The sequence below is a fragment of the Trichoderma ghanense genome (assembly GCF_004382785.1).
Source record: "Trichoderma ghanense strain CCMA-1212 chromosome Unknown scaffold_0, whole genome shotgun sequence".
Classification (NCBI taxonomy): domain Eukaryota; kingdom Fungi; phylum Ascomycota; class Sordariomycetes; order Hypocreales; family Hypocreaceae; genus Trichoderma; species Trichoderma ghanense.
Window position 1 is genome coordinate 3,206,332 of NW_027395663.1, and position 25,774 is coordinate 3,232,105.

At 54.0% G+C, this 25,774-nt stretch overlaps 12 protein-coding genes across 12 annotated transcripts; 6 read left to right on the forward strand and 6 right to left on the reverse strand.

Moving 5' to 3' along the window:
• Positions 1 to 1,367: 1,367 nt before the first annotated feature.
• Positions 1,368 to 2,009, reverse strand: CCMA1212_001101 (uncharacterized protein; the record flags this gene model as incomplete). The annotated part of the gene is made up of 3 exons (XM_073698536.1): positions 1,368 to 1,524; positions 1,578 to 1,725; positions 1,805 to 2,009. 3 exons carry the CDS (start codon positions 2,007 to 2,009, stop codon positions 1,368 to 1,370), a joined length of 510 nt encoding a protein of 169 aa, XP_073563235.1.
• Positions 2,010 to 3,040: 1,031 nt separating this feature from the next.
• Positions 3,041 to 4,339, reverse strand: CCMA1212_001102 (Peptidase M20 domain-containing protein 2; the record flags this gene model as incomplete). The annotated part of the gene is made up of 2 exons (XM_073698537.1): positions 3,041 to 3,395; positions 3,456 to 4,339. 2 exons carry the CDS (start codon positions 4,337 to 4,339, stop codon positions 3,041 to 3,043), a joined length of 1,239 nt encoding a protein of 412 aa, XP_073563232.1.
• A 700-nt stretch (positions 4,340 to 5,039) lies between these two features.
• CCMA1212_001103 (uncharacterized protein) lies at positions 5,040 to 6,719 on the forward strand (the record flags this gene model as incomplete). Its single annotated transcript, XM_073698538.1, has 1 exon — positions 5,040 to 6,719. One exon carries the CDS (start codon positions 5,040 to 5,042, stop codon positions 6,717 to 6,719), a length of 1,680 nt encoding a protein of 559 aa, XP_073563233.1.
• Positions 6,720 to 6,998: 279 nt separating this feature from the next.
• CCMA1212_001104 (uncharacterized protein) lies at positions 6,999 to 8,410 on the reverse strand (the record flags this gene model as incomplete). The annotated part of the gene is made up of 2 exons (XM_073698539.1): positions 6,999 to 8,191; positions 8,257 to 8,410. 2 exons carry the CDS (start codon positions 8,408 to 8,410, stop codon positions 6,999 to 7,001), a joined length of 1,347 nt encoding a protein of 448 aa, XP_073563230.1.
• Positions 8,411 to 9,370: 960 nt separating this feature from the next.
• CCMA1212_001105 (uncharacterized protein) lies at positions 9,371 to 10,755 on the forward strand (the record flags this gene model as incomplete). Its single annotated transcript, XM_073698540.1, is given in 7 exon segments — positions 9,371 to 9,531; positions 9,729 to 9,809; positions 9,884 to 10,002; positions 10,013 to 10,115; positions 10,174 to 10,260; positions 10,322 to 10,466; positions 10,568 to 10,755. The coding sequence occupies 7 exon segments, from the start codon at positions 9,388 to 9,390 to the stop codon at positions 10,753 to 10,755; spliced, it is 867 nt and encodes a 288-aa protein (XP_073563231.1). The 5' UTR covers positions 9,371 to 9,387.
• Positions 10,756 to 11,351: 596 nt separating this feature from the next.
• CCMA1212_001106 (uncharacterized protein) lies at positions 11,352 to 11,818 on the forward strand (the record flags this gene model as incomplete). The annotated part of the gene is given in 3 exon segments (XM_073698541.1): positions 11,352 to 11,358; positions 11,373 to 11,614; positions 11,720 to 11,818. The coding sequence occupies 3 exon segments, from the start codon at positions 11,352 to 11,354 to the stop codon at positions 11,816 to 11,818; spliced, it is 348 nt and encodes a 115-aa protein (XP_073563228.1).
• Positions 11,819 to 11,931: 113 nt separating this feature from the next.
• CCMA1212_001107 (uncharacterized protein) lies at positions 11,932 to 12,153 on the forward strand (the record flags this gene model as incomplete). Its single annotated transcript, XM_073698542.1, has 1 exon — positions 11,932 to 12,153. One exon carries the CDS (start codon positions 11,932 to 11,934, stop codon positions 12,151 to 12,153), a length of 222 nt encoding a protein of 73 aa, XP_073563229.1.
• Positions 12,154 to 12,752: 599 nt separating this feature from the next.
• Positions 12,753 to 14,007, forward strand: CCMA1212_001108 (Secondary metabolism regulator LAE1; the record flags this gene model as incomplete). The annotated part of the gene is made up of 3 exons (XM_073698543.1): positions 12,753 to 13,182; positions 13,267 to 13,471; positions 13,557 to 14,007. 3 exons carry the CDS (start codon positions 12,753 to 12,755, stop codon positions 14,005 to 14,007), a joined length of 1,086 nt encoding a protein of 361 aa, XP_073563226.1.
• Positions 14,008 to 15,164: 1,157 nt separating this feature from the next.
• CCMA1212_001109 (Protein SnodProt1) lies at positions 15,165 to 15,647 on the reverse strand (the record flags this gene model as incomplete). Its single annotated transcript, XM_073698544.1, has 1 exon — positions 15,165 to 15,647. The coding sequence occupies one exon, from the start codon at positions 15,645 to 15,647 to the stop codon at positions 15,165 to 15,167; it is 483 nt and encodes a 160-aa protein (XP_073563227.1).
• A 3,822-nt stretch (positions 15,648 to 19,469) lies between these two features.
• CCMA1212_001111 (Homoserine kinase) lies at positions 19,470 to 20,681 on the forward strand (the record flags this gene model as incomplete). Its single annotated transcript, XM_073698545.1, has 3 exons — positions 19,470 to 19,893; positions 19,972 to 20,270; positions 20,325 to 20,681. The coding sequence occupies 3 exons, from the start codon at positions 19,470 to 19,472 to the stop codon at positions 20,679 to 20,681; spliced, it is 1,080 nt and encodes a 359-aa protein (XP_073563877.1).
• Positions 20,682 to 21,110: 429 nt separating this feature from the next.
• Positions 21,111 to 22,133, reverse strand: CCMA1212_001112 (Galactinol synthase 1; the record flags this gene model as incomplete). The annotated part of the gene is made up of 2 exons (XM_073698546.1): positions 21,111 to 22,030; positions 22,097 to 22,133. The coding sequence occupies 2 exons, from the start codon at positions 22,131 to 22,133 to the stop codon at positions 21,111 to 21,113; spliced, it is 957 nt and encodes a 318-aa protein (XP_073563879.1).
• Positions 22,134 to 22,799: 666 nt separating this feature from the next.
• On the reverse strand, positions 22,800 to 24,492 carry CCMA1212_001113 (Serine/threonine-protein kinase STE20; the record flags this gene model as incomplete). Its single annotated transcript, XM_073698547.1, has 2 exons — positions 22,800 to 24,224; positions 24,289 to 24,492. 2 exons carry the CDS (start codon positions 24,490 to 24,492, stop codon positions 22,800 to 22,802), a joined length of 1,629 nt encoding a protein of 542 aa, XP_073563878.1.
• Between the last annotated feature and the right edge of the window lie 1,282 nt (positions 24,493 to 25,774).

The following is a 25,774-nucleotide window of genomic DNA, read 5'->3' on the forward strand; positions in this document are numbered from 1 at the left end:
GCGTACAGTTCGTTGCACCGCTCCATATTATTCACAGTTCCGGATCATGTTTGACCAATGAGGCAGCCTCGTCATTTTTACCTCCTCGTCAAATAGCACATCATCGTTACTTCTGGAAAGTAAAAGCTCACTGTATCAAGGTGGTATAATAGTTTGCGCTGTAGAAGGTAGGTCATGGCGGTGTCATGTCACATTAGGGCGTTCAAGCAGTTGAGTTGGGTAGCGTTTCGTGATGCTTGGTCGAGGATGTAAACTTGGGTCTCCAGTTAAAGCTCGCCCAACTAGCCGCAACCGACATAGCAACGCCCTTGCTTGACTGAGATGACAACTCCGTGTTGATGATCAGTGCCGACGACTGGATCATAGGGCAGCGTAAGCGAGATGGCCAATGCCTGCTTCAAGGAGCTTATGCTCATTGACGGCCTGACGGAGACCTAGCATTAACATAGGATCTCCACCGGGACTATGCAGCAAGTCAAGTGTTGGTCAACTGAGCTCGCTTATGCCGCTTTTTAGCCCCCTCAAGTTGTCCCATTTGCCTTGAAATCTGACAAAGCTTCCCAAGATGGATATGTTGTTCTCGCTCACAAACGCTGCACAGGCCGTGAATATTTCCGCATTCGGTCCAGCTGCGGGCGACATTGGGTCCCTTTGAAGGCTATCGACGTCCCTTTAGGCCTCAACCGTAAGCTCAAGTGTATTATGCACTGTGCAGATGGATGACAACGAGCACAAGAAAGTTGAGCTTCACTGGTGATGCCGGCTATTTCGGCTATTGTATTGAATAATCGATGCTTTACAACTTGAACAGACTCCAACGCTATGCTAGAGCATTCGATTTGAACAGACTAGTCGCACTCGGTTTATCACTGATGTAACCCTCACTTGAAGTCGAGTGACGAACATCTTTCTAGGTTGTGCTTGAGTAAGCTCAGATATAAATATCCGCACGAGCTAAACCCAGCTTTACGGGACACGTATGTGTAAGCATTGTCTTGAATTAGATTCAGCATATGACACTCACATGTCTTTTCAGAACGACAGAGAATTTGAGCTCTAACCGTCTAACGCGAGATAACTCAGGTAAGTGTAGGCGACTGAACTGTTAGAGTGCGGGTGGATGTTCGCCAGGAGGAGTTATTGAAGGTACATGTCTGCGTCACATTATTCTCGGAGTTTTATGAAAAACACTTGACAGAAGCATTATACGAGACAGAACTCAATATCTTTTGGCACAAGTGTCTGGGTATATACGGATTCAGGAAGTTCTTTTCTTTTATACCTCCGTTTATCCTTCCCCTCGCTACAGGTATATACAAGTCGAAAGGTAAGTTATCCGATCTCTTCTCCATAACTGATGATGTTTCTTAGTCCAAACCAGGGCAGTTCTCGGACGTAATGCTAGTGATTTCATCATAAGGAAGAGGGTCGGTCCAGATCAAGTTGAACGAATCGTCAGGGTATTCAGGAGCTTTCTTGGCACCCAGAGACTCGGCAATGTTGGTAAGCTCGCTGTGCTCCCAGCTACGGCGGTGTTAGTTCGAATTTCCCCAAGCGGCAGAACATGAATTTCTCACCAGATGAGAATGTTGCCGGAGCCCTTGTAGTCATCGACAAGATCCGCAACGCAATCGGACTTGGTCTTGCCGCAGCTTGTGTCGACGGTCAACGCGAGATCATTGGCCAGAGGCGTAACGGTGTTGAGAGCACGGATTCGCTTGCCGTCTGCATTTGATACAGTTAGCTGATCCATCATCCAACACAACAAACCGCGCCGAGATCATGGTGATCAAGTGTCACCTACCCTTGGGCTTCTCGGCGATAATGTACTGAATGTTATAGTTGGAGCTGGCGCCAAAGACATTTCGCAAGCACTGAGCGCGCTGCACTCCCTGGGCGCTCAAGTTGGGATCGTCGTCATCGGCGGGCTTCTCGCCGTGGCGGATGAAGTAGACGGTTTGAGCGGTAGCCACCGCCGCTCCCCAGAGAAGAAGAAAAGCAGCCTTCATTTTCTTCTGAATTGGCAATTCCAACTTGCAGAGATATTGAAGAGGAGGTATTGCTGTGTGAGACTATGAGATGTGGTGCAAACGGGCAGACGCAGTATTTATGTCCCGAGCTTCACGTTTCATCATTCCAGGGGGTCGCCTTGAAGTGTAACGCCAGAGTCGCTGTTTCAGTCCAGCCATTGTGATTGTTTCCTTCTTGATGGAGATGTTTCGGCCGGGAAACGGAGCTGTCCTGGGCGCTCCATCCTAATGGCGACCAATGCGCCGCGGCGTCGGCAAAGGAATGGGGAAGAGATCGTCGAGCAGGGGAGTTTCCGCGAGAGAACCCGCTGATGCTGATGTGGAGGGGCCCGGTGAAGGCATCTTGATTATCCCTGTAACTTGAGTTTCACAACTGCATTTACCATGAACTGAACATCGATTTCATTCAGTTCCTAGAGACGATGCTGGTCAACAGACGCAGCAAAGCATACCAATGATGCGCCCGTTTTGGAGAATTGAGCTTCACCGCCTCATCGGCAGCATCAGACAGTGGCAAAGCCGCCTCAAACCCCAGCGATCATGCCTCGATTGATGGAGGTTCTTTCTTCAGATCCTAGACTGAGGGTCCCATCGGCTCCTACCATTTTTAGCCTCCGGCGGGAGGAATTGGTGCCCGCCAACAAACACGGGGATGCTACGCTGCATCTCATTGGAAGAAGCCTCATTCGGCAACAAGCCGTTACAAGACATCTCGGTAGACGCTTTGGGAAACACATGGCAACGCTTGCTTCGCTTCTTGTGCTGTAATTGTTGATCTGTTTCATTTGGAGACTGATGTTGCTTATTCTTGCGGCTTTTTCCTGATATTGCTGCGCCTAGCACATGTTCCTGGAATACAACCTGAGAGTCGTGAGGGGGATAGTGTCTTAGCCATGAGAAGAACACCAGTGATTTCGGAGATGCGAGATGACACTGGCTCAGGACTCACACTTATAGAGTCGAATCCTGCAAACACGCAGCATCTATTCGATTCTGTCTATCATCGCCTCCTACTCATACCTCTTGTCAAAGTCTGCCCTCGCCTTCTCCGCAACCTCATCATCAAGCAAAACCCTCAAAGCCAGCATAGCCATGCCCTTGCCGCTCTTCATCGCCACCTCGTGCGCCTCATCCGTGCCCGCCGCAGCCGCAAACTCACGGCAATGCAGGCCAACGTTTGGTCCCGTCTGGATGCCAAAGCCGCCGTGAATGCCAGGCACCACGTGCGTCACGTTGCCCATGTCGGTCGAGGCGTTGAAGCTCTCAGGCAACGTGATCTCGACCTTTTCGCCCAGCTTGCTCATGTCCTCGACGTATACTTCGCACAGAGTAGGATTGGAGATGACGTGCTCGTATGTCGCGGATCTGGGCTCAATGATCAGTAAAAGCGCCAAAGAGTCATGGTAAGATCGGTGCAGTGCTCACGGAATATAATTGACCTTGCAGCCAGTTGCCGCGCCTGCTGCCTCTATGCAGGCTTTAACCCTCTTCACGAGCAATTCTCCCCGTTGACTGGTCGGGCTCCTGATATACCAGTTCATGCGCGTGTAATCGGTGATGACGTTTGGCACCGTGCCCCCAGCCTCGATAACACCATGGATCCTCTCGTCGGGACGGATCTGCTGACGCAGCATGGAGATGTTGTTATACGCTGCAACAGCCGCGTCCAATGCATTGACGCCGTTCCAAGGCTCGCCAGCTGCGTGTGCTGGGACTCCGCGGAACTCGACCCGAAACTTGTGGCTCGCGATGAGATTGAAGCCAGCCACCCCAGAGATGCCGCTTCGCCCCCCGTAATTCATGAGATTGACAGATATCGGATGAGCCATGATGGACGCGGCGATGTCCTCCGCGGGACTGAACGCCCCCGCGTCAATCAGCTTCGCCTTGCCGCCCCCTCCCTCCTCAGCAGGCGTCCCCAAGATCCTCAACCTCCCAGGGACGCCCAATTGAGACAACGCATGAGCCGCCCCAAGGAACGCAGCCAGAGAAGACGTGGCAATTAGGTTGTGACCGCAGCCATGTCCAATATCAGGCAGAGCGTCATACTCGCAGCAGACGACGACTTGGCGCCCTCCTGAGCCAATTGTTGCCTCGAAGCTGGTGTCCAGGCCCCAGGTCTTGCGCTTCACATCGAAGCCCAGCTTCTCCAGGAAGGCGGTGATTGTATCGTGTGCCTGGAACTCATGGTAACCGAGTTCGGGGTTGTCATGGATGGACTTGTTGACGCCGCGGAGTTGCGAGTTGAGCTCGTCGAGGCGGGTGTTGACGAGCTGCCGGGCTTGCTCAAAGTCGATCTTGTTCGTCATGCTGGTGATTTGGTCTAATGCGCGCCAAGATATGACCAAAGACTGTGAAATCCAGGCTATGTTGAAAATGGGATCTGTGGCGCAACGATTGAGCAGTTTTATATGCACAGATATCGATGTTACACAAGTCCGCAGAACGATGTCATCCGCCTTTTCCTCTGCAAAAGTGGGAAGCTTCATATCGGCTAACACAATCTCATCATCTTGATTGGATCTCTGCTCACTGAATCTCCATTCACGATTAGCGACCGTCGGCTTCGTGGGAGCTAGCGTCGTGCGGAGTCTCAGCCTCTGTGAGGCAACCCCCAACTTTGATTCTCGTGTGGCGCACAACGAGGCAGAGCCAAGGCATATAAGCGTCTTACTGCCCAGATCCGGTCAATATTGCCAGCGGCTGAGGCTGCCGACCGTCGGCAAACGCAGCCGCACGTCGTCGGCCATGTGAACGGCTTCAACACAGGCCTCCATTCCCCCTCATACAGCCTCGACTCTCATGGTGAAGATGATTCTGGAGGCCCACAAAAGGGACCGATGAAGCCCTCACAGAGGCAACTTGCTTCTTTCCTCCATCCAACTAACATGGATATGTTCTAGCTTCTCTAGTTGAAGAAGCAAGATATCCGATCGGATCCCTGTGAAACACGAGTCAAGCCGTCCGTCAGACACTGAATCTTCAACACCAACGTCTCAGCGGCTCACCATGGATCATGCCATCTCCGCCACCGGCGCTCATCCTCAAAAAGGCCGCCGCTCCAAAACGGGCTGCTACACATGTCGCATCAAAAAGGTCAAATGCGACGAAGTCCGGCCCCGCTGCGAGCGCTGCGTCCGTCTGAGACGCCTCTGCGACTACGAGCCCAAGATGAAGCACAACGACCTCCTGGCCATCTCCCGGGGCTACATGCTGGCCCTCGAGAGCTCCAAGTCACTGCCGACTTGGGCTCGGCGCGCAGCCTTGACGAGGGCTCTGGCTCTTCCTGCTCGGCTACCTGAGTTTCCTGGGAGTGCCAGTTCGCTGAATCTCACTTCGGCCGATCATGAGGCGATTCGGTATTTTCGGACTACGTTTGCGCGGATCCATCATACCAAGAATCCGGACTACTCGCTCTTTTCAATCATTTTCACCTTGGCGCAGGATGAGCCAATGGTTATGCATGCGTTACTGGCTCTTGGGGGCCATGAGATCGAGTTTCGGCGGAATAGCACCTCGGATGGATCCGACGGCTCTTCTCAGCTGGTGGAACGGGATCGTCGTAGTAAATGGACTCCTGTTCAGCACTATTCGGCCGCTCTGGGCCTTTTAGCCGATGTCATCGGAAAGGCAGACGACGGTCGGCAACTGGAACTGGATCCAATCTGCGCAGTCTTGTACCTGATGCTCGTGTACGAGCAGAAATACGGCGACGGAACATGCTCTGGTCTGTCAAACCACCTTGCAGGAGCGGCCTTGATCGTAAAGCATCGCTGTCAGCGCCTATCAGAGCAAATGGCCAAGCGAGAATGGCAAGGGACGCCGGTGCTGGCGCGAATGCAGCCGCAAAGCCAAACACGAGAGCCTGGTCTGTCGCTTTTCGTAATCAGGCTCCTCGTCTGGATCGCTCTTTGTGATGCTACAGCTGCCACGTTTGGACTTGGCGGCCAGTTCAACAGCGAGCTGAAAGACATAATGGCCCCAGACGATGCTTCGTCCATTTCGGGGTTCGATGTGCTGCATAGGTACTCAAACTCGTTGTACCGCTCAATGTGGGGAGATGCATATCCTCAGGTTGAACTGTTGGACGACGTTGAGAATCGGGACATTTTCGCCTTTCTCTGTGCATCCATGCAGCTTCGAGGTATGGTGGCTGATCTGGCGAAGCTCGGCGCAGATGAACTCAAGCTCCATTTACCAGCCGTTGAGTCTGCCTTTAGACAGGTTGATCTGCGATATGGGGAGTTGCTTGAAGTGGCGTCAGATCTATCTCTATCGACGGATAACTCGCATCGTCTCGTGGCCAACATCCGTGCTTTCATCCCGATATATCATGCTGCCAAGCTCGATCTCTTTCGGGTCATTCGGAGAAATGACTTGACGACCAAGGCAGAAATCGTACCTGAAGCTCATATAACCGCCATCGTTGACATGGCCATCCAAGCTGATAAGCACCAGGGAGTGGAAGGCACCATCAGAGTTGCATGGCCGCTCTTTGTTGTGGCCCTGGAGACGAACAGCCTGGTTCATCAACGCTGGATTTTGAGTCGATTTCAGGCGATGAGCAGCTATAGCAAGAATCTAGAGCGTGCACACCGCTTTCTCAAAGAATATCTGGGGATGCCACTTGAGAAGAGGGAAGGTTATCACAATTTCAGCCTAGCAAACGGGGAGATATTCGTTATTTAAAACTGGCCATGGACGAGGTGATGACTGAGTTTACCAATGTGGACTTTCGGAGAGCAGAGGACATTGCACAAGCGGAAGAGAAAATAGTTTTTTCTGCGTGTCGTTGTTGGATTGCAAGTAGTATGACTTGAGAAGCACTGATGGATTGTTGATCACGAATTTAGCGAATAGTTAGCTGGTCTCCCTTTGTTCTGCTGTTAAAGCGTCTGCGATCTTGGTGACATCGCAATAATGAAGTTCACGGCCTCTTTTCGTAACGTTCAGACATCTTTTGCGTGTTCACCCTTGACTTTCTCCCAATCTCTCCTCTGCCTCGGTATCACTCGCAGTTGCATGTCGATCCGTCCAAGGCTCAAAGAACTGAGCCCCTTTGAGAAGACCGCCAACAGTTTCCCATATAACTAGAAATGCAAAGAGCGACATGACCACAGCCATGAAGCTCGTTGTTGACAGCCCATCGTTCGTCGCAGGCAATGCGATCAGAATGATGGCAACGACCAGCCGCATCCCTATGCGAGGCGTCTTCGACATGATCAAGCAGTCCTCATCATGCGTCCGATACAACATGCCGTAGATCCAAAGGCAAAACATGCCCACACCCAGCCCTCCGCCCAAAAGCCACCGCTGTCCCTCTTCGAATTCGTCCAGCCGGGTGCTAATAGCCGCAATATGGCCGCCGATGAGGAACGACGCGGAGAGCGGTAAATGAAGCAAGAAGAACGCAAAGGCCGTCCAAGCAGATCGCCGAATCGGATGCGTCGCCTCCAAGCTCCCGTCACCGCTGACGTAGATCCAATTGAGACAAAAAGCAATGATGAGGGTAAACGCAGCTTTCGCATAGCCCTTTGTCAGACCAACACCTGCGGGGTCCCCGACAATGACGCTGTAGACGAATTCGCCCAGGATGATGATGAAGAAGGCTGCCATGCGGTCAATTTCGTGGGCAATATCGACGGCGGTGCTGTACGTGAGCTTGAGTCTTCTCTTGAGCCATGGACTCAAGGTGATTGACCAGGTGACTTCCTGATAGAAGATCATGACTGTGACAACGGCGATTTTGGCCTCAATGCTGACGTCCTCAAGGAAGAGCGGAATGGCAATCAAGAGGCCGATGCTCATGAAGAAGGCCATGATCCTCGCCTGCGTGCGATGCTGATAGCTCGCAAAAGAGCAGACTAGAAACGCGCACATGGTGGTGAATCGAGCGACAACGTAGGCTCCCGCGGTAGTTTGCATCGCCGACAGGTCCTCATCAACCAGACGAGCATTGTTGGCGTACAGAACAAGCAGCGCCATGACCCACAGGATGACGAGTCGCTGGAGGAGGTCGTCTGTGTAGTACGAGTTCATGATCTCGCGGAGGTCGACCCATATGTGCCATGCTGGGGCGAAGATGAGAATGTACTTGGCGAGGTGCTTTCCGTCTGGGTGCTCGGCGAGGTCGTCGCTGAAGTTGGCGACGATGGCGACGTCTGGTGGAGGGTGTTAGCTGGTTTGGCCGTGACAGTGGTATGAGTAGAATCATGATTGGCGTTACATAGGAGGTCGAGGAAAAGCTCAAAGCGGCCGGCCTGTCTTTCCTCATCGCTCTGCTTCACCAGTTGGCCGTTGTGAAACCATTGGAGCGCCTTGGGCCGCTTAATCATGTACCGTTCGCCGGTGTTGTTTTCCTGGAGCTCGTTGCAGTTCATGCTGGCGCCGGGCTGTTCAATGGCGAGTTATGCGTGTACAAACTTGACAACCTCCTCCATGAAAAGAAAAGGTCGGAGAAGAGGGATGAGAAAGGCTCGGCAGTTCACCTCAGTCTCGTTCACAGGTTCGGCTGCAGATGTGCTAACTAGGACTAAGGCAAGGTAGTCTCTTCTCCGCAAGCATCGGCTCTTTATCCGCTCTAGATTAGGTTACTTAAGATACGATCTTGAACTAGTTTGCGTCCAATCACATGGTGTTTAGTCGATTGGCTATATAAAGGGGTGGATATCACCTACCTAAGTAGATAGTAGGTAGTCAAATGCTCTCGTGTTGGGACACGGACCAGCTTCAGGACGACGAAGTGACAAGGAGTAGACGATCAAGCAGCTTTGACAGGGAGATGAAAGATAGAGAACAGCGATAGGTCAGCTTTGGATGATAAGTTCGATCGGCTATCAGATTAAGGATTGGTGCTGAGAGAGGGAGGGCGGAGCATGTGAGAGTAAGAAGTTCAACATCATGGGAGGTTCACAACTGACACTCACGACTTGGAAGCTGCCGTATACCATATCTGCTTCAACGAACTCTTGAATCCAACTTGTGCTTTCACCATATCAGTATCAGCATCCATCCAGCGACCAACGCCTTCTACAGGTACTTCGAGCGCTGCAGGTGGGTTCACCTGTGCATGTACATGTACGTACCGGGTCGCACCGGCGGCCACCCGCATCCCGTTTCTCCAACGCGCCTGCCAGCTGCACAGCCGATAGGCAGCACGCACAAAGAAAAACGAAACAATTTTCCCACCACATTCTTCTTTTTCCTCCCTTCTTTCTTTTCTGCCCTTCACTTGTTTTTCTTCCTCCCATCGACGTCGGCACATTGCATTCGCGCCACCAGCCTCTTCCACCAGCCAACGAAACACCAAGAAATCACACGCTCATCCTCCTCGCCCGCAGCAGTGAACAACCAAAAGATGGGAGACTTTTGGGGCCACCTCGGTCAAGGACTGGCACGCCTTCAGGAAGAGGCTGCGAGGCACGCCACCCCGGAAAACATCAACCGCGCCGCCCAGGCTGTCCGAGATGGCGTCCACCACGCTGTAGAGCAGGTGAACCAGGTACCTTCTCTCAACCTCTGGTGATTCATCAGCACTGCGATCCAAATTGACCAGGCTTGATTTAGCACGTAAGGCCTGAGAACATCGCGCGTGGTGCTGAGGTGGTTCGGAACGGCATTGCTATGGCTGTAGAGCAAGCTCATCAGGTACATCAATGTCATGGCATGTCTTTTCTTCAACTGACTGACGATACGCAGCATATCAATCAAGAGAACATCAACCGCGGCGCCCAGATTGCTGGCGACGGTGTCCGATTTGCTGCAGACCAGATTCGTCAGGTAACTTTGCCCGTCAACATCCCACCTCCTCTTTTGTCATACCTACCTCCCACTTGCTTACCATGCATTATCAGCATGTCAATCAAGAGAACATCAACCGCGGCGCCCAGATTGCTGGCGACGGTGTCCGATTTGCTGCAGACCAGATTCGTCAGGTAACTTTGCCCGTCAACATCCCACCTCCTCCCTTGTCGTACCTCCAGCTTGCTTACCATTTCTGATCAGCACGTCAATCAAGAGAATATCAACCGCGGTGCTCAAATAGCCGGCCATGGCATCAATGCTGCAGCGCAGCATATACGCGAGGTAAGCCCATGAATCTCCTCATTTTGCCCTCTACGTGACTAACGGGGGCTGGTCTCAGCACGTCAACCAAGAAAACATTCAACGAGCGACCGAGAAGCTGGGCAAAAACTTCCACGAGGCAGCTCAAGGGCCGGTCGGCCAGAAGGTAAGGGAAGACCGACGTTGAGTGCTAGTTGCTTTCATCGGGAGTGCTAACGTGAACGGAGGTTGCCACCGCCGTCGAGCAAAATAAAGTGCCGCTGGCCGTGACTGCAGCCGGCGTCCTCGTCGCCGCAGCTCCTGGCATCATCACGGGCCCTATTCTGGGAGTAGCCCATCTCCTTGGCTTCACTTCGAGCGGAATTGCCGCAGGTAAGATGGATCTCCTACATCCCTTAAGTTCACCGCTTCTCTTACAAATTTCTGGGTACATCGAACCGCTACACACATGCTAACCACATATAACACTTCAGCTTCAGTTGCTTCAGGAGCCCAAGCAGGTATCGGAAGCGTTGCCGCCGGAAGTGGCTTTGCGGTGATGCAGAGTGCCGCAGCTGGAGGATATGGCATGGCAATCATTACCGGCATCGTCCAAGCCGTAGGAGGGGTTGCAGCCGCTGTTGGAGGCGTTGCAGGCGTCGTTGCCCGAGCTGTGGCTTGATGGGGGCCGTGTGACGAGGACTCGGGGAACCAGCCATTGGATTGCAGGAATTGATCTTTGACCGCTGTTGGACAGAACTTGAAAACGATGTCTTTCATCTGATTCGCTCGACCAATACCGCACTGCATGCTGGGTTGGGCTCCGCGACTGGGCCGCATGGTAGGCCGCCCGCGTAGGCGCAGCCCGGTCTGAAACAGTACATGGCCAAGTCGAGGCCAAGTGAGAGTGCCTGAGACTTGCATTCTCTCATCGCAGCTTTAGGCACCCTCGAACATCTGCATCTCACGGTTCACGGCGCTACATCCGCGCCGGTGAACCACTGTTCTTGGATTACCATACCGTCGTTGTTGCTAGGCTGGCCAAAGGGTGAAAGTCAGACACAATGTCATTCCTCGCGCAGATGCGAGGTGGCCTGGCAAGCGCCCAGCACGAGGTATTCAAACATATCAACTCCGCCAGCATCGATTGAGTCCTTGAGAACGCCCAGAGCAGTGTCCAAGCTGGCGCTGCAGGAATCAATCATCTACGTGTGAGAAGCCTTATGCCATAAGAACCACAACCTCTCGATATTCCGTGGTGGGAGCTAACAGAAGGCTATGCGCAGTACATTTCGACAGGACACGACGCCCGAACTACGGTAGAGCAGCAGGGCAACACGGATAACGAAACCGCAGCTCAAGACGATTGCCCGCATGTCGAAGTCACAATGACTGGCGACGAACAAGGCGCTTCAAAGGCGAAAACTGCCTTTCCGAGCGCCGATATTGCCAGCGAGCAGTGCTCCTGCGATGACGGTCCTCAGAGCAGCAAGATGAATGAATACGATTCCAACAACGGCTTCATTGGTGGCGCCCGACGAGTGAGTGTCTGCGTTACCCCCCACATAAGGACCTTGTCTGACAGCCAAGCAACTAGCTGAAAGACGCTGCCTGGGAGAATCCCATGATGGCTGCAGGAGCCATAGCCGTTGGAGCTGGCGCTCTGGCTGTTGCTGCTCCAGTCGTTGTCACCGCACCCCTCATGGGTTTCGCTGGAGCGGCAGGCTTTACGCCAGCCGGAATAGCTGCGTGTAAGGCATCTTTCTCCCCACAAAATTTCATCTTTGAGCTTTGACTCACTATATATCCCTAGCCTCTCTGGCATCGGCCATCCATGCGAGCTTTGGCAGCTTTCGCGATGATGCAGAGCGCCGCCATGGGGGGATACGGAGCTGCGGTGCTGACGGGCGCTGCCCAGACTGCGGGAGGCGCTGTGGCCGGAGTGGGAGGGCTGGTGACGCTCATGAGCCGCAAGCCGCAGAGTGAGCAGCAGTCGAAGGAACAGCCGTCGGATGAGCAGCCAGTGAACGAGCAGCCATCGGACGAGGAGATGTCAAACGAGAAGATGTCGGAGAGGTAGATGCAAGTTGATCGGATCTCTCCATCTGATGATCGACTAGAATGACTCGAGCATCGGCGGCCCGTGCCGACAAGTGAGCAAAGGGGGGACGTCCCATTAGCTCTAGAGAAACGGAGTGGGGACGGAGTTCGAGTCCGGAGAAGCAGCAAATGGGCAGCCTTACAAATGGAGCACAATTGCGGCCAGTCTTCCTCTTCTAAGTGCCCTCATCATCCCCATGGGAGATCTCATTCACCATCCATCTGATTGGACTGCGCCTAATGCCAACAACCCTGCGTTGCGCCGACCCGCAATCTTCAGCAGTTCCATGCATCCCCATTGCCAACATTTTCTCTACAATGGGCTCCTTTTGGGGGGAAAAGATGCCAACGTTGCGACCCTGACCAATACATACTCGTATATGCAGAATGGGTACTGACTAATTGAGGTCTGATACTACGTGCAAGCCCTTCATCTTCGGCGAAACGCGCTGCGTTTTGCCGGATCCTGACAGAGTTGCAGTGCCCGAGTGAGCGAGGCCGTTTCGCCGACATCACCGTCTGCGGCATTGTGTCTGCTTCTGTCGCTGTCGCTCGCTTGAACACCAACAGGAAGCCAAAATGGCGAGCGATGCAATGGACAAGCCCGGCGAAGTCGCATCCGTGAAGCCTCGCTCAGATGCCGGCCCTCCCGTCTCCGGAGCCGCAGCCGCCTCGCCGGACGCAGCGCCGCTCGGCGCAGACCCGGCGCCCATCGAGGCGGACGACGCGGCCAGCGACGGCGCCGGCTACGAATCGGACCTGGCCTCGCGGACGTCGACTTCGGTGTGCAGCAGCGTGCGCGACTACGAGTTTGAGAACAACCGGCGGTACCACCGCTTCCAGGAGGGCCGGTACCAGTTCCCCAACGACGATCTCGAGCAGGAGAGGGAGGACATGAAGCACGCCATGGTGGTGCACCTGTGCGACGGGAAGCTGCACTATGCGCCGTTGGAGAATCCACAGCGGATATTGGATGTCGGGACGGGGACGGGGATATGGGCGATTGATAGTGAGTCTCATATATCGTTGCGCTGATAGCTGTATGGCGACGGGAGGTCATGGGAAATGGATCACTGACGATATGAACCAACAGTGGGAGATGAGTATCCCGGCGCAGAAATCACCGGCATCGACCTGAGTCCGATCCAGCCCCAATGGGTGCCGCCCAACGTCCGCTTCATGGTGGACGATGCCGAGGCGGACTGGGTGGTTCCGCCCGACTCTCTCGACTATATCCACATCCGACACATGACGTCTTCGATCCGCGACTGGCCGGCGCTGTTGTCGCGGGCTTACAAGTAAGTCACCATCACATGAGAGCTCAAGCCATGGATAATACCATTACCCTCTCGCGAGAGCAATCTGTTGCTGATTATCCTGCAGAGCCCTGAAGCCAGGCGGATGGGTTGAACTCCAAGACCTCCAATTCCAAGTGAAGTGCGACGACGGCACCGTCCGCGCAGACAACAAGCTCCAAGACTTCTTCCAGACCATGGTCCGCGCCCTCGAAAAGTTCAACGTCGACCTCCTCGCCATGCGGCACAACAAGCAAAAGGTCCTCGACGCGGGCTTCGTCGACGTTGCCGAGATGCCCTTCAAAGTGCCCATCGGCGTGTGGCCGCGGGACCCCAGGATGAAGATGATTGGACTGTACAACCGGAGCATGATGCTTGACGCGCTGTACGGGGTTGCCGCGAGGCCGTTTACGAGGGGTCTTGGGTGGACGCTGGAGGAGGTGGAGGTGTATCTGGTGGATGTGAGGAGGGATTTGATGGATACGAGTCAGCATGGTTATACGCCGTTTCATGTGGTGATGGGGCGGAAGCCGGGATAAGGAGAGGTGAGAGATGCCNAGAAACAGGCAGAAGAACTTGGGGGGTTGTGAAGCAGTATATTTCACATGTTGACGCTGGCATGTCCAGCGCGCTGAAACTGGCCACGCTTTCTTTTACCTATTGTCAGGTGTAGTACTTGTAGCATAAGGCATAGCCATCCCTCATCCACAGAGCCCGCCTTCTGAACAACAACCTCCCCCTCTCCCTCCTCTCCATTCGACGCCTCATCCGCCACGGCATCACCAGCCGCATCTTCGCCGAGTCTCAACCGGGACTCACGCCTCCCGCAGCCCGTCGCCGCCTATGTACTTCTTCCGCATGGTCTTTCCACGGCTTCTCCAACAAGTACTACTGCCCCCCCGCATCCTGCGCGCGCTGATCCCCGCGCTGAGAAAGGGCGCAATGCTTATCGTCAACGATGGGGGCCCTGCCGGAGCCGGGCAGAGCGGGGTACGTCGAGGACAGGGCCATAAGGACGCTGGACCTGTTCACGCATGTCACTGTATGTATATGCCAGGGAGAGGGAGCCGGAGGACTGGAGGCGGCTCTTTGCGCGGGCGGACGAGCGGTTCAGGATCGTCGACATCTGGGGGGCCGGAGAGAGTGAGGATGTGGGTTCATCGAGGCGGAGTGGACGGGGGAGTTGATGCAAAACGAGCGGGTTCAAAGACTGTCTGTGATATGACATCAATTGCAACCCAAAAGTCCAGTCGATCCAAGGGGACCAACCGATCTCTCGATACGAAGCGAATGACACCATGACCCCATGGGTTATGAATCCACGTCGATCAGCTTACTTACATACAGTCACTCCGCCTCTTACACACCCCAGAACTTGCGAGCTTCTCCCATCAAAAGTCCGCTCAAAAGCTAATGATACCCGGTGAGGGTGCTGTGTATTTCATAATATCTGCGGTATAGGTCGTATGTTCTTCATGCCTCATGCTCGTCTAACATTCCAAGCATCTCCGTCCCATCATGCAATGCTCCCATTCTCAAAACACATAAAAGGAAAGAAAAAAGAAAAGAAAAGAGCAAAGCTCAAGCCCAATGCAAATTCCCGCCATTGTCCAACAATGCAATGCAAAACCCAACCAAAAGAGTATGGCTTCAAAAAACAACACGAAGAGAAATCATAGAGAGGCGCTCAAGACGTTTAGAGACCGCAGTTGCTGACGGCAACCTGGGTAGCCGTGGCATCCACGCGTCCCAGCTGGACCGCCTGGCCACCCGTCAGGGCGTTCATGGCGTCGAGCGCAATGTTGAAGCCGGCGGCGGCGTGGTCGACGGCCAGGACGTAGATGGTGTGGCCGCTGTACGAGAGCTTCCAGCAGGTGCCGCAGGCGGCCGAGTTCCAGCCCCCGACGGCGGCGACGCCTCCGATGTAGGGGAAGCGGGGGATCTGGCCCTGCGTCTGCCAGTGGTAGCGGGTGATGAGGCCGTTGGGGCCGTCGGAGCACGAGACGGCCGTCAGGGAGCGGGAGCCGTCGTCGTAGCCGGTGTCGTAGGAGACTGTTGGGAGAAAGGGGATGTTAGTGACGAGACGAGATGAGATTGAGGGGGGGGGAGTCGTCGTACCCGTATCAGCAGTGACGGCGGCAGTGAAGAAGGCGAGCTTGAAGAGGTTGGACAGTTGCATCTTGGCGGTTGTGGAATGGAGATGTTATCAACGAAAGTGTCGACGTGTAAGTGAATGCTAAACAAGCAATGAAGCTGCAGAAGTCTGAAGAGCGGTCTGATGTCGAGAGCGTAGTAGAGTTGAGAATGGCAGTGGATGATGTAGAACAAAAACCTCTTCCAGACACGAGGTCAAGCCCTCTCTTTATACTTACACGAAGCAACCACAGCCGCAATCCATCCATGACCGCTTCCAAGCCTTCCCGCCATCAAGCCCTCGATTCTTCGCCTTCCCTCCTTTCCCGATGCATCGTAGCATCCAGCCATCGCCAAGTCCCTCCTTCTCGTATGGATACCTGCATGTTTGTACGTACATGGGACGGCCCATGTTATTCCTGCAGTACGAGTACCTCCATGAGGAAGAAGAAGCCGGAAGGCTTAGACCAGGAAGCTGAGAGAAACAATGGATCCTGGAGACCTAAACAACAAAGCAACAGGGGAGTCAGCCGCAACTGACTCGTCACTGCAGAGAAAGCTCAGGCGAGCTTCCGGCTGTTGCTGCTCGTGTCCGATCATCTGATGGCGATTGCTGGTCGGTCCACAATTGGCGACCTGGACAGCTCATCCCTGCTCCTTTTCTCTCCACTTCAACTTGATACGACAAATCGCTGAGATGGTTCCGGTATTAACATTGTTTTTAAAGCATCGAGATACCGTAGGATAGACGTGATGTACAAAGCACTCCAGAATTAACAAGACAGTACAGATTGATGGTCCCGAATACATGGCAGTAACGATTCTTCATCCACATCTTCCTGAAACAGCAGATCCAAGTACTAAAGACAACCACCCACAGCCTCGGTACGTGGTACAAGTACCCCCGGCACGGGCCACTTCCTCGCGGTGACACAGGTCACTTGTACGAGTCCCGGGCCTCTCGAGTCCGGTGTTGGTGTTGCCGCTCTTACAGGTATTCGGAGCATGCGGAGCGATGGATGGATCCCGACTCTTTTTTTTGTGCAAAGCCAGATGATCGACGGACGAAGTACCGGCATGTAGTTCTTTATTAATAGCATAGTCTTGCAGTTGTCCAATCATGATGGATGTATGAGCTAGAGATCCGTCGCCGGAGCTCGTATTTGCTGCTTTTGCATGAAAAAATGGCTGCACACAGCGTCCCATCCTCCGCTGTTAGCTTACATGGTCTGCTCGTCAACTTGCCAAGCATAATCGATACTCGATTCAACCCAGATTAATGACACAACTGACCTATCCAAGGCCCCTTGAGAACATCAAGAATACCGAACCTAACAACAGAAACAGGCAGAAGAACTTGGGAAACTCCAAACTTCTGTACAACCCCTCCGGACCGTCGGGCCATTTTCCCAGGCTTCCCCAGACGCGGGACCCTGGACGCCCCATCGCCGCAAGCCGCGATTTTAGTGCCAGCAGCTGCCGATCCGGCTCGTATTGATGACGCAGTGCTGCCGGCCAGGTGATGCGGCTTGTACGAGAAATGGGCGGGCTGGCGGCATGGCTGGGTTCGGGCTGCCTTGCTGGCTGCGTGCACGTTCAAGTATGTACTGTTCCTCGTAACGTCGTATGTGCTGTACTCGTAGTTGAAGCCCAATGAGGGGCTGAGGCATGAAGCGGGAGGAGAATACGCCTGTTTTTCCTGTAGCTTACTACAACTTGAAGTTGTTTTTCTTCAGATTGGGTAATTGTGGCTCGTAGACACATAAGCGGCAGGGGACATGTAAGAAGGATGCCAACAACTACGACACAGAGCAATGGATGTGACGGGAGATGGACCAATTACTGAGGGTATTTCTCATGGGATGTCATGTCTTTTTGCGAATGCATTGCCTTCTGGTAGCTTCTCCGTCTCCCTTTTTTTTTTTTTTTTTGTTCTTTTTTCAAATGCTGTGGTTGATTGCTCTAGAGCCGTGATTGCTTGTAATTGCTTGAATCATTAGAGTTCTTTGGAAGCTCTTCTGACAGTGTCTCAGCTGTTTACTCTGTAGCCTCCATTCTAAGAAAGTCTCTGCTTCCCATTCATTGTAGCTTCCTTGGCGGCGTATGTGCGCAGCCGAGACCTCATGGCTTACACGCCCGCGATGGCGTATACCAGCATATACGAGCAAAACATATCCCAAAAAGAGACAAACGGACAACGCAGACATCAATTCCAGTCGAAAGCCGAGGAAGAATCGTCCGCTTTCCCATCAAGGTCAGCCGCAGCGGAGTAACGTCAGAAATTCCCGGCAAAAGCTCCCATGCTCGAATGAGGCAACGGCCGCTGCGGCCGACGATTTCGACCCGAGAGGTCTCCCTCCCGGCTTATGGCGATCGCTTTTAGCGGCTTACGGGATCAGTATCATTCAGATCGTGCCAAGAACCTTTGTAGCCTGGCCTGATTTTGCAGTTGAAGCTTGATAACAAGAGCCGAGGGAGACAAAAGACGAGAGAGCAAGGTATCCGCAGGTAAGGCAGTGGGAGTGACTTTGCATAACAGGTATTCGGGTTTACACGGGAAGAGAAGAAGAACATTGGCAAACTCCAAAAAGATAAATCTCCGATACTGGGAATCGAACCCAGGGCTGCTCGGATCTTCAACTTGAAGTTGAGAGCGAGCGATGTTAGCCACTACACCATATCGGATGTCGGAATCTTCCTGTTGCATCGGTTGTTATTGCCCGAGACGTTTTGCCCCCTCGGGTCAATTTAGACAGTTGTCGTACGAAGAAATCAATTACAACCCCATGTCCTTTGCCGTGTAAGACGGCCGCACGCATGAAGAGTCTCGTACTACCGAAAACCTCCGTTTGTTTTCGTTGCTCTTCCCCAACACCGAGGACCTGTATAATCCATACGCCAAGTCCTCACGGGATATTTTATTGTCGGCTTCCGTGTCTTTCCCGTTTGCGACATGGGACGGCTGGCCAACACCGCCATGATGCCGTGTTCAGGCTCCACGGACCGGTGATGCATGGGTTATTAGGAGCCGGCGTTGAAGTCGAAGGAGCCTGCGAATACGAAAATGCACCACCGACGTGTTGAATACATCAACAGATTGATGAGTTACCATGGAATCATTTGGAGAGTGCAGAGGACCTCGTATTCGACTCATTCCATGATCACACTGCCATCATAGACATTGGATATGGTGAAAAGCGCTTCAGTTTGAGCGCAAGGAATCGGCCAATTGCATGAAGCTGTGCATCGCGATGTCTGCCTATCCCATCTTCCATCTCATATTCTAAGAAGTTCCAATACCTAACCCTAGGATTGCCGCCATCTTCAAGCAAAAGGCTCTTCACCATCTCCCCAAAGTTGAAACTCGTGTCCCTCTACATCTTCATTTCAGGCAACGCAAGCACCACGCACTTATTCCCATCCATCATAACCCAGCCGCTATCAACGCAGCCCAGCCTCTCCGCCATCTTCATCCATGCAACATTCGATTCGTCGGTCACGATGCAAATCTCCTTGATGCCAAGCTCTTCCGTAAAGTACTCGAGAACCCTTCCCACCGCCTCGGTGCCGTAGCGATAGAGGGGTCGCCCTCGATAAGCCCCGCTATCGACGCATCAACAACTTGCAGCTCCGGTTATCGGTCCCAACCGTAGCGCCAATGACCATCTTCATTTTCTTCCACCATTCAACAGGCCAGCTGCAAACTGGTCCAACAGCCAATTCAACATCCATTGGCGAGCAATCACACTCGCGAGCAATCACACTCGCGACGTCCTCCCCGTGGCCGCCTATAGACTTCTTCCCAAACGATTGAAGCAGCCGAGACGGAATCACCGCTCCAAGCGACCTCCTCGAACCAACCGCCACGATGGAGTCATTCGTCATCAAGACGCCCTGCTCCAGCGCCAACATTGGCCCCGGCTTCGATGTCATCGGCCTCGCCCTCTCCGTCTACCTCGAGCTGCACGTCACCATCGACCGCTCCAAGCCCTCGTCCGAGCACCCGCTCAACTGCAGAGTCACGTACGAGGGCCAGGGCGAGGACTCGGGCGACATCAGCCTCGACCCGCAGACCAACCTCATCACCCGCGTTGCGCTCTACGTCCTGCGGTGCCACGACCAGCGCAGCTTCCCGGTCGAGACGCACGTCCACATCAAGAACCCGATTCCGCTGGGCAGGGGACTGGGGAGCTCTGGAGCGGCGGTGGTGGCGGGTGTGATGCTGGGCAAGGAGGTTGGCGGGCTGCACGACTTGGATCAGGACCGGCTGTTTGACTATTGCTTGATGATTGGTGCGTCTTGATGATATCGGTGCTCGTTTACGATGCTGTGCTTTCTTCAAAATGCGCTAACAACAGTCGTTCCTACAGAGAGACACCCTGACAACGTCGGCGCCGCCCTCTTTGGAGGCTTCGTCGGCACGTATCTGATGCCATTGAAGCCCGAGGATGCTTCCCGAGTCGAGATTCCCCTCAGTGAAGTGTTGCCCGCACCCGCAGGAGGTGTCGACACCGGCAAGCGGCCCCCGGAGCCTCCCCACGGAATCGGCCACCACATCAAGTTCCCCTGGAACAAGGAGATCAAGGCCGTCGCCATTATCCCCGACTTTATTGTTCCCACGCACGACGCCCGAGCTGTCCTGCCGCCACACTACCAGCGCACTGATGTGGTGAGTAGCCCGGCTACTAATACCAATTGTTTGATGCTGACATTGTTCTTCCAGGTATTCAACCTGCAGCGGATAGCCCTGCTCCCTGTTGCTCTCGGCCAGTCGCCCCCTGACCCGGAGCTCATCAACCTGGCCATGCAAGACAGAGTCCACCAGCCGTACCGCCAGACTCTGATCCCCGGCCTGTGCCAGATTGTCGAGTCCATGTCACCAAAGACTCATCCGGGCTTCCTCGGCGTCTGCCTCTCCGGCGCCGGCCCCACCATCTTGGCCCTTGCCGTGTCCAACTTTGAGGACATTGCCAATGAGATTATTGCGACTCTGAGGAAACACAACGAAAACAAGAACCTGGACTGCCAGTGGCTGGTCCTGGAGCCTGCCGAGGGAACCCACGTGGTTCGATCGAGCTGAAGGTGGAGATGATGTCTATGAAGGGCGTTTCGGTAACTCTCCTCTTGGATTATAAAAAGGGCGTTTCGGGAGATGATGAATAAAACTATAGAATTCAGATACACGTGAGGCGTTGTCAAAAACATTGCTCGACAACCCTGCAAATTGCATATCGAATTGTGAGATCAGTTACCGTCTATACATATAGTAGTTGTGGTTTAGGTCTATCGCATGTATTGCCTGTCTACAGGAGGTATCTCTATATGCAAATGCCGAGGCACACCATAACCAGAACCTAAGTCAGCCAAGGTGAAACTGCCGAGATAGCATCGTCTGTCCAAAGCCAAGACCCAAGTGAATGGACATCTATATCCCAAGTTCGGACATGTGCAACCCCTCTTTCTCCCCATCCTCCTCTCCGCTCTCTGCCTCTTCATACGCAAAAATCCTTCAAAAATCATCATCAATGCCAGCCTCCCTCTCGGCAGCCTTCCTCTCGCGATTCGCATCATACCACCACCTATGCGACTCATCGCTCCCCGTCCACTCGCCCTTCTCCCCAATCTCATCCCACGGCTTCGGGCTCAAAATGTAATGCACATTCTTGACCTTATCGTCCCTCCAAATCTGATGATGCACGCCCTTCCAGCGCATCGTCTTGAGTGCATTATACGTGTACGGCAGCGGAACCCAGCGCCCGCGGTACAAGTCCGACAGCAGCGACTGGTCCGCGAAATCCATGTTTGCCGCGTCGGCCTCCATGTGCGCAACAATCTGCTCGTACAACTCGGCAGACGGGTTGACGACCTGCAGCCCGCCGTTCATGAAGCCGAGAGGGCCAACGGACGGATCCGGGGCGACGGTCTGCGCCGTCTCGGGGTCGTCGTGCTGCGACGTGAAGGCGCAGTTTTCGGGGATCCAGTCGCGCGGGTAGTGAGGCTTGCGCAGGGGATTGCACACGCAGGCGTGGCCGGCGGCGAAGACGCGCCTGCTAGAGGCGACGTCGCCGGACGCGGCGAGATGGGGGGGGTCGAGCTCGAGGTCCATGAGCTCGTCCATGTTGCGCAGGACGAGCATGTCGGAGTCGAGCTGGACGATGCGGGCGTACTGGGTCAGGCTGAAGGGCACGAGCTTGCTCCAGCAGTCGTAGAAGCGCGGGTCGTTGGAGTAGTCCTTGCCGGCGGTGGGCACGAGGTAGTCGATGCGCTGGGAGGGGATGCCGCGGGCGGCGAGGGCGTCGTGGCCGGACTGGGGGAAGGTGTCTGTGTAGAGGGCGACGAGGGGGTAGCGGGAGCGGACGGCGCGGAGGGAGTGGTTGAGGGTGAGGAGGCCGGGGAGGTAGTCGAGGTTGGTGATGAGGGTTGTCCAGACTGCGTTTGGGAGGAGTTAGCGGTGATGGTGGTTTGTGGTGTTGAGAGGAGGAGGAGGATGCTTGCCTTTGTCGGAGTCGACGGCTCGTTTTTTGTCGGACATGATGGGGTGATGGGTTGGATTTTGGGGGTTATTGGTAGACCGAGATGAAGACGGATGTCAGATTGATGCTGGACGAGCAAAACGAGGGACGTTAGGGAAGCGTGGTGGGAGCAATTGCAGTTGGCGCAAAGCGACGAGGTTGGTGATGGTTTATCCTGCAAGCCATAGTATTATCAATGCAGGTGGGGTAGCTGGTTTTCAAAGGGAGGAACTTGTCAATGATGCCATTGACGGCGGCGCCCTAAAAGAGGAAGAGACACTGGAAAGCTAAGGGAGAACTAGGCTGAGATTGTCTCAAGGGAACTAGGATTGACGACGGGGTGTGAGTGGAGATGCGGGCTTGGGGGGAGGCTTTTGCATGTGGTTGGGATCTGAGGGTTACGATGAGACTTGGGTGTTGAGGTGAAGATGGCGATGAATAGCAGATGTGGAAGAGCTGATTAATCATGGATAATTGAACAAGGATAAGATGCATTTAAAGGTGAAGTTGTTTTCAAAGACTGAAGAGAAAAATAGAGGAAGAAATACAAGGGGTAGAAGAAGAAGAAGAAGTGGTATGGAGGTGCCAGAAGAAGCGCCACTTATACGAAAGTGGCCGAGATAAGCTCGCAGCTTTTTACTACAAGTTACAACTCTAGTCTTCGCAACACTGTACCTTGTAAACACTCAAGGCACATAACCCAGCCCAGAGTCACTCCACGAGTTGCCTCCCTCAGGCATACTCGGCGAGTCCTCTTCAACCTCCTGCTCGGGCGGGCTGTCACACGCTATGGGATACGGGGGTACATATTCCCAGCGTCTGTTCATGTCGAGGGAATGAAGAGGGACATTGTCGTGTATGGCATGATTGGGGTAATGATTCGCGCCATCATCATCGTCGTGGTGGTGGTAGTGGTGATGGCGATTGTTTCCGTCAGAGCCGTTGACATTGCCCTTATTCCTAGAATCACCAACGCCCCAAATGTTCCACGTCTCCGTGAGGGAAGCTTGCCGCGTGGCCGGCGTCTGGCGGGTGCTCGACACGGGGAAGAAGCTTGGCGCAATGGGGCTGAGCGGCTTGTAAGGGGCGAGTCTGGCCGTGACGGAAGTGGACGTCAAGATGGAGGTGGAGATGGAGGTTGAGGTCCCGGACGGGAGTGAGCGCGGGGTGTTGCAGCAGCATTCGAGACAGCGCTGGCCGATGGTTTGATGCTGAGTGGCTTGAGATTGAGGTCCTTGAACCGGGGTCTCAGGTTGTTGAGCCCGTGATGCCTGGGATGGATAAGGAGGCGAATATGGCGGAGGAGGAGGGATGATTGCGGTCATTGGCGTGGGAGGAGAGGCATCAGGGCTGCTGTTGATTGGTGGTAGATGAGTATACCGCTCAGGCAGAGGCCGTCCTGGAGCCGGTGATGCTCGTGGACTAGGCGTAGACGACAAGTCATATGAGACATCTATATATCCGCACGTGTCGACATCGTTAAACTCGGCACGACCCGGCTCTCCATCGTCAACTTCTACGCTCTCCGGCCTCAAGCGAGCCATCACCTCCCTCGCCGACGCCCTCAGCGTCGGGTCCTGCCGCGCCATGCCCTCCAGCTCCGCCATCTGCACGCCCGCCCCCACAACATCACGAAACGCCGCCGCAAGCCCCTTCCGAACGAGTCCACCCTCCGAAAGCCGGCCGCACGCAACAGCCAGCATAACAAAGAGCGACCAGACATCCTCCTTGGGCCCCGGCGGGCACGACGCCGAGGCATCAAAGGTCTCGGGCGCCTTGTAGACGGCCGGAGCGTGGCGACAATGCGGCGGAGCCTCGTACGTGCCCTCGGCGTAGGCAAAGTCGACGAGCTGGAAGAAGAAGCCGCCGTGGCGGGTGACGGTCTCGACGAGGACGTTGGCGGGCTTGATGTTGCCGTGGGAGATGCCCTCTCGCGCGAGGAAGTCGAGGGCGGAGAGCATCTGCAGGGTCATGGTGTAGAAGGGTGATGCTTGGGTGACGAGGTCGTAGCGCATGGGCACGATTGTGTGGATGTTGCCTCTTGCTAGGGGGGTGATGATGAGGGTCATTTGCGGTCTTAGCAGGGCGTACAGGAGGGGGATGATATGGGGCTTCACGAAGAAGTTAGAATTCAGGTTCATGTAGTGAGTCGAGGTTCAAGTTGGGGGGGCTCACATGGGTGCGGCCCCTGAGGGCAACGATTTCGTTCTTGACCCCTTCTTGCTGCGAGGGAGTAGAGGCATCAATCTTTTTGACGGCGACCATTTGCTTTAGCTTTTCGTCAAAGGAGCTGTAGACTCTTCCTTGGGTTCCGGATCCGAGGAGCACGACGTCTCGGAAGCCGTCTGCCTGCATGCTGGGCATGCAATCTTGGGACATGGTGATGGATGGTCAACAGTCAGTTAGAAGAGAGAGGGGCATGAGATGGAATTCGAGATCGGTTTCAGATGATTTGATGGAACGAGAGTTTATTTGAACCACAAATGATCCAGAGTCGAAAGAAGCAGAATGGAATATTAGTAGTATATCCATGATGGGACAGTAATACCATCTAATCGAAATCATCATGGCTGCGAGACATTGCACATCGATGACAGGGGCTCTTTTACTTTGCTCTTATGCAGCTTGTCCATTTTTGATGCAGAGTCGTGGTTGAGAGGAAGCAAAGAAAAACGCAGTTTGTGTGTGACAGATGAAGGATGGCTGCGGCATCATGATCTGAATGGTTGAGAGACATGGCCGGGGACCAGATCGGCCGGCCTTGTCGTATTGGCCCTTTTTCGGACGAGGCCCGGCTTTGATCTGCCTATGGGGTATTGCGGCTTAACTTGGCTCATACAAGACTATGGCTGCCCTCTCTCTCTCATGTATGTAGTGTGTAGGACTCGAGTTGATCATTTGAATAGATGAAGCATGCTAGCACCATTGCAAGATCGAGTTCAAGACCACCAGATGCTCAAATCTCTAGGATATAGCATCTCCGCTGCACGACGGACCAAACGCCCGACAGCAGCAAAATCTTGCTTCCAAAGCCACCTTGACATGATTGGGCGTGGCGACACTCACCGAATGCAAGGGAGGAGGAGGCAGAACAGAGGAGAAGGAAAGGAAAACAGGAGGCATCCATCCATCCGGCTGGGGGGCCTCTCCCGATCAAATAGATCAAGTGTTGGTTATGTCGTTGATGTAGCATCTCTTGCATGTATACTTTGGTTTTTTTTTTTTTTTCTTGGAGTGATTCGATATACGAGTGACTGTACCAGAGATTGGATCATAAGGTGGATGGCATCAAGGCCGAGGCAGAGGGTGGCATCATTGACGTTGAGAGCAAGAGAGCAAGCGCACAAGGCATACATACATGTATTGCGTCGACAGGGAAGAGGGTGATTGTGTGTTACAAGGACCTGCACTAGCCCTCTCAGCCGCATCGACATGTAAGACAATGAGGTCTCGCCGTCTGCTTTCTCTTTTTCTGTCTCTATTCCTGTTTTCTTTTTTTCTCCTCCTTTTCAAGCAGGTCGATCGTTTGCTATTGTGATGGCAACAGGTCTCCTTTCTCTTGCGTGGTTGGGCTGTACTCGAGCAAACTTGAGGTGGCATCGCTGCCTCTTGAACTGAAAAGGTGCTCTCAAAGAGGGGGGGGGGGGGGGGGGGGGGAAGC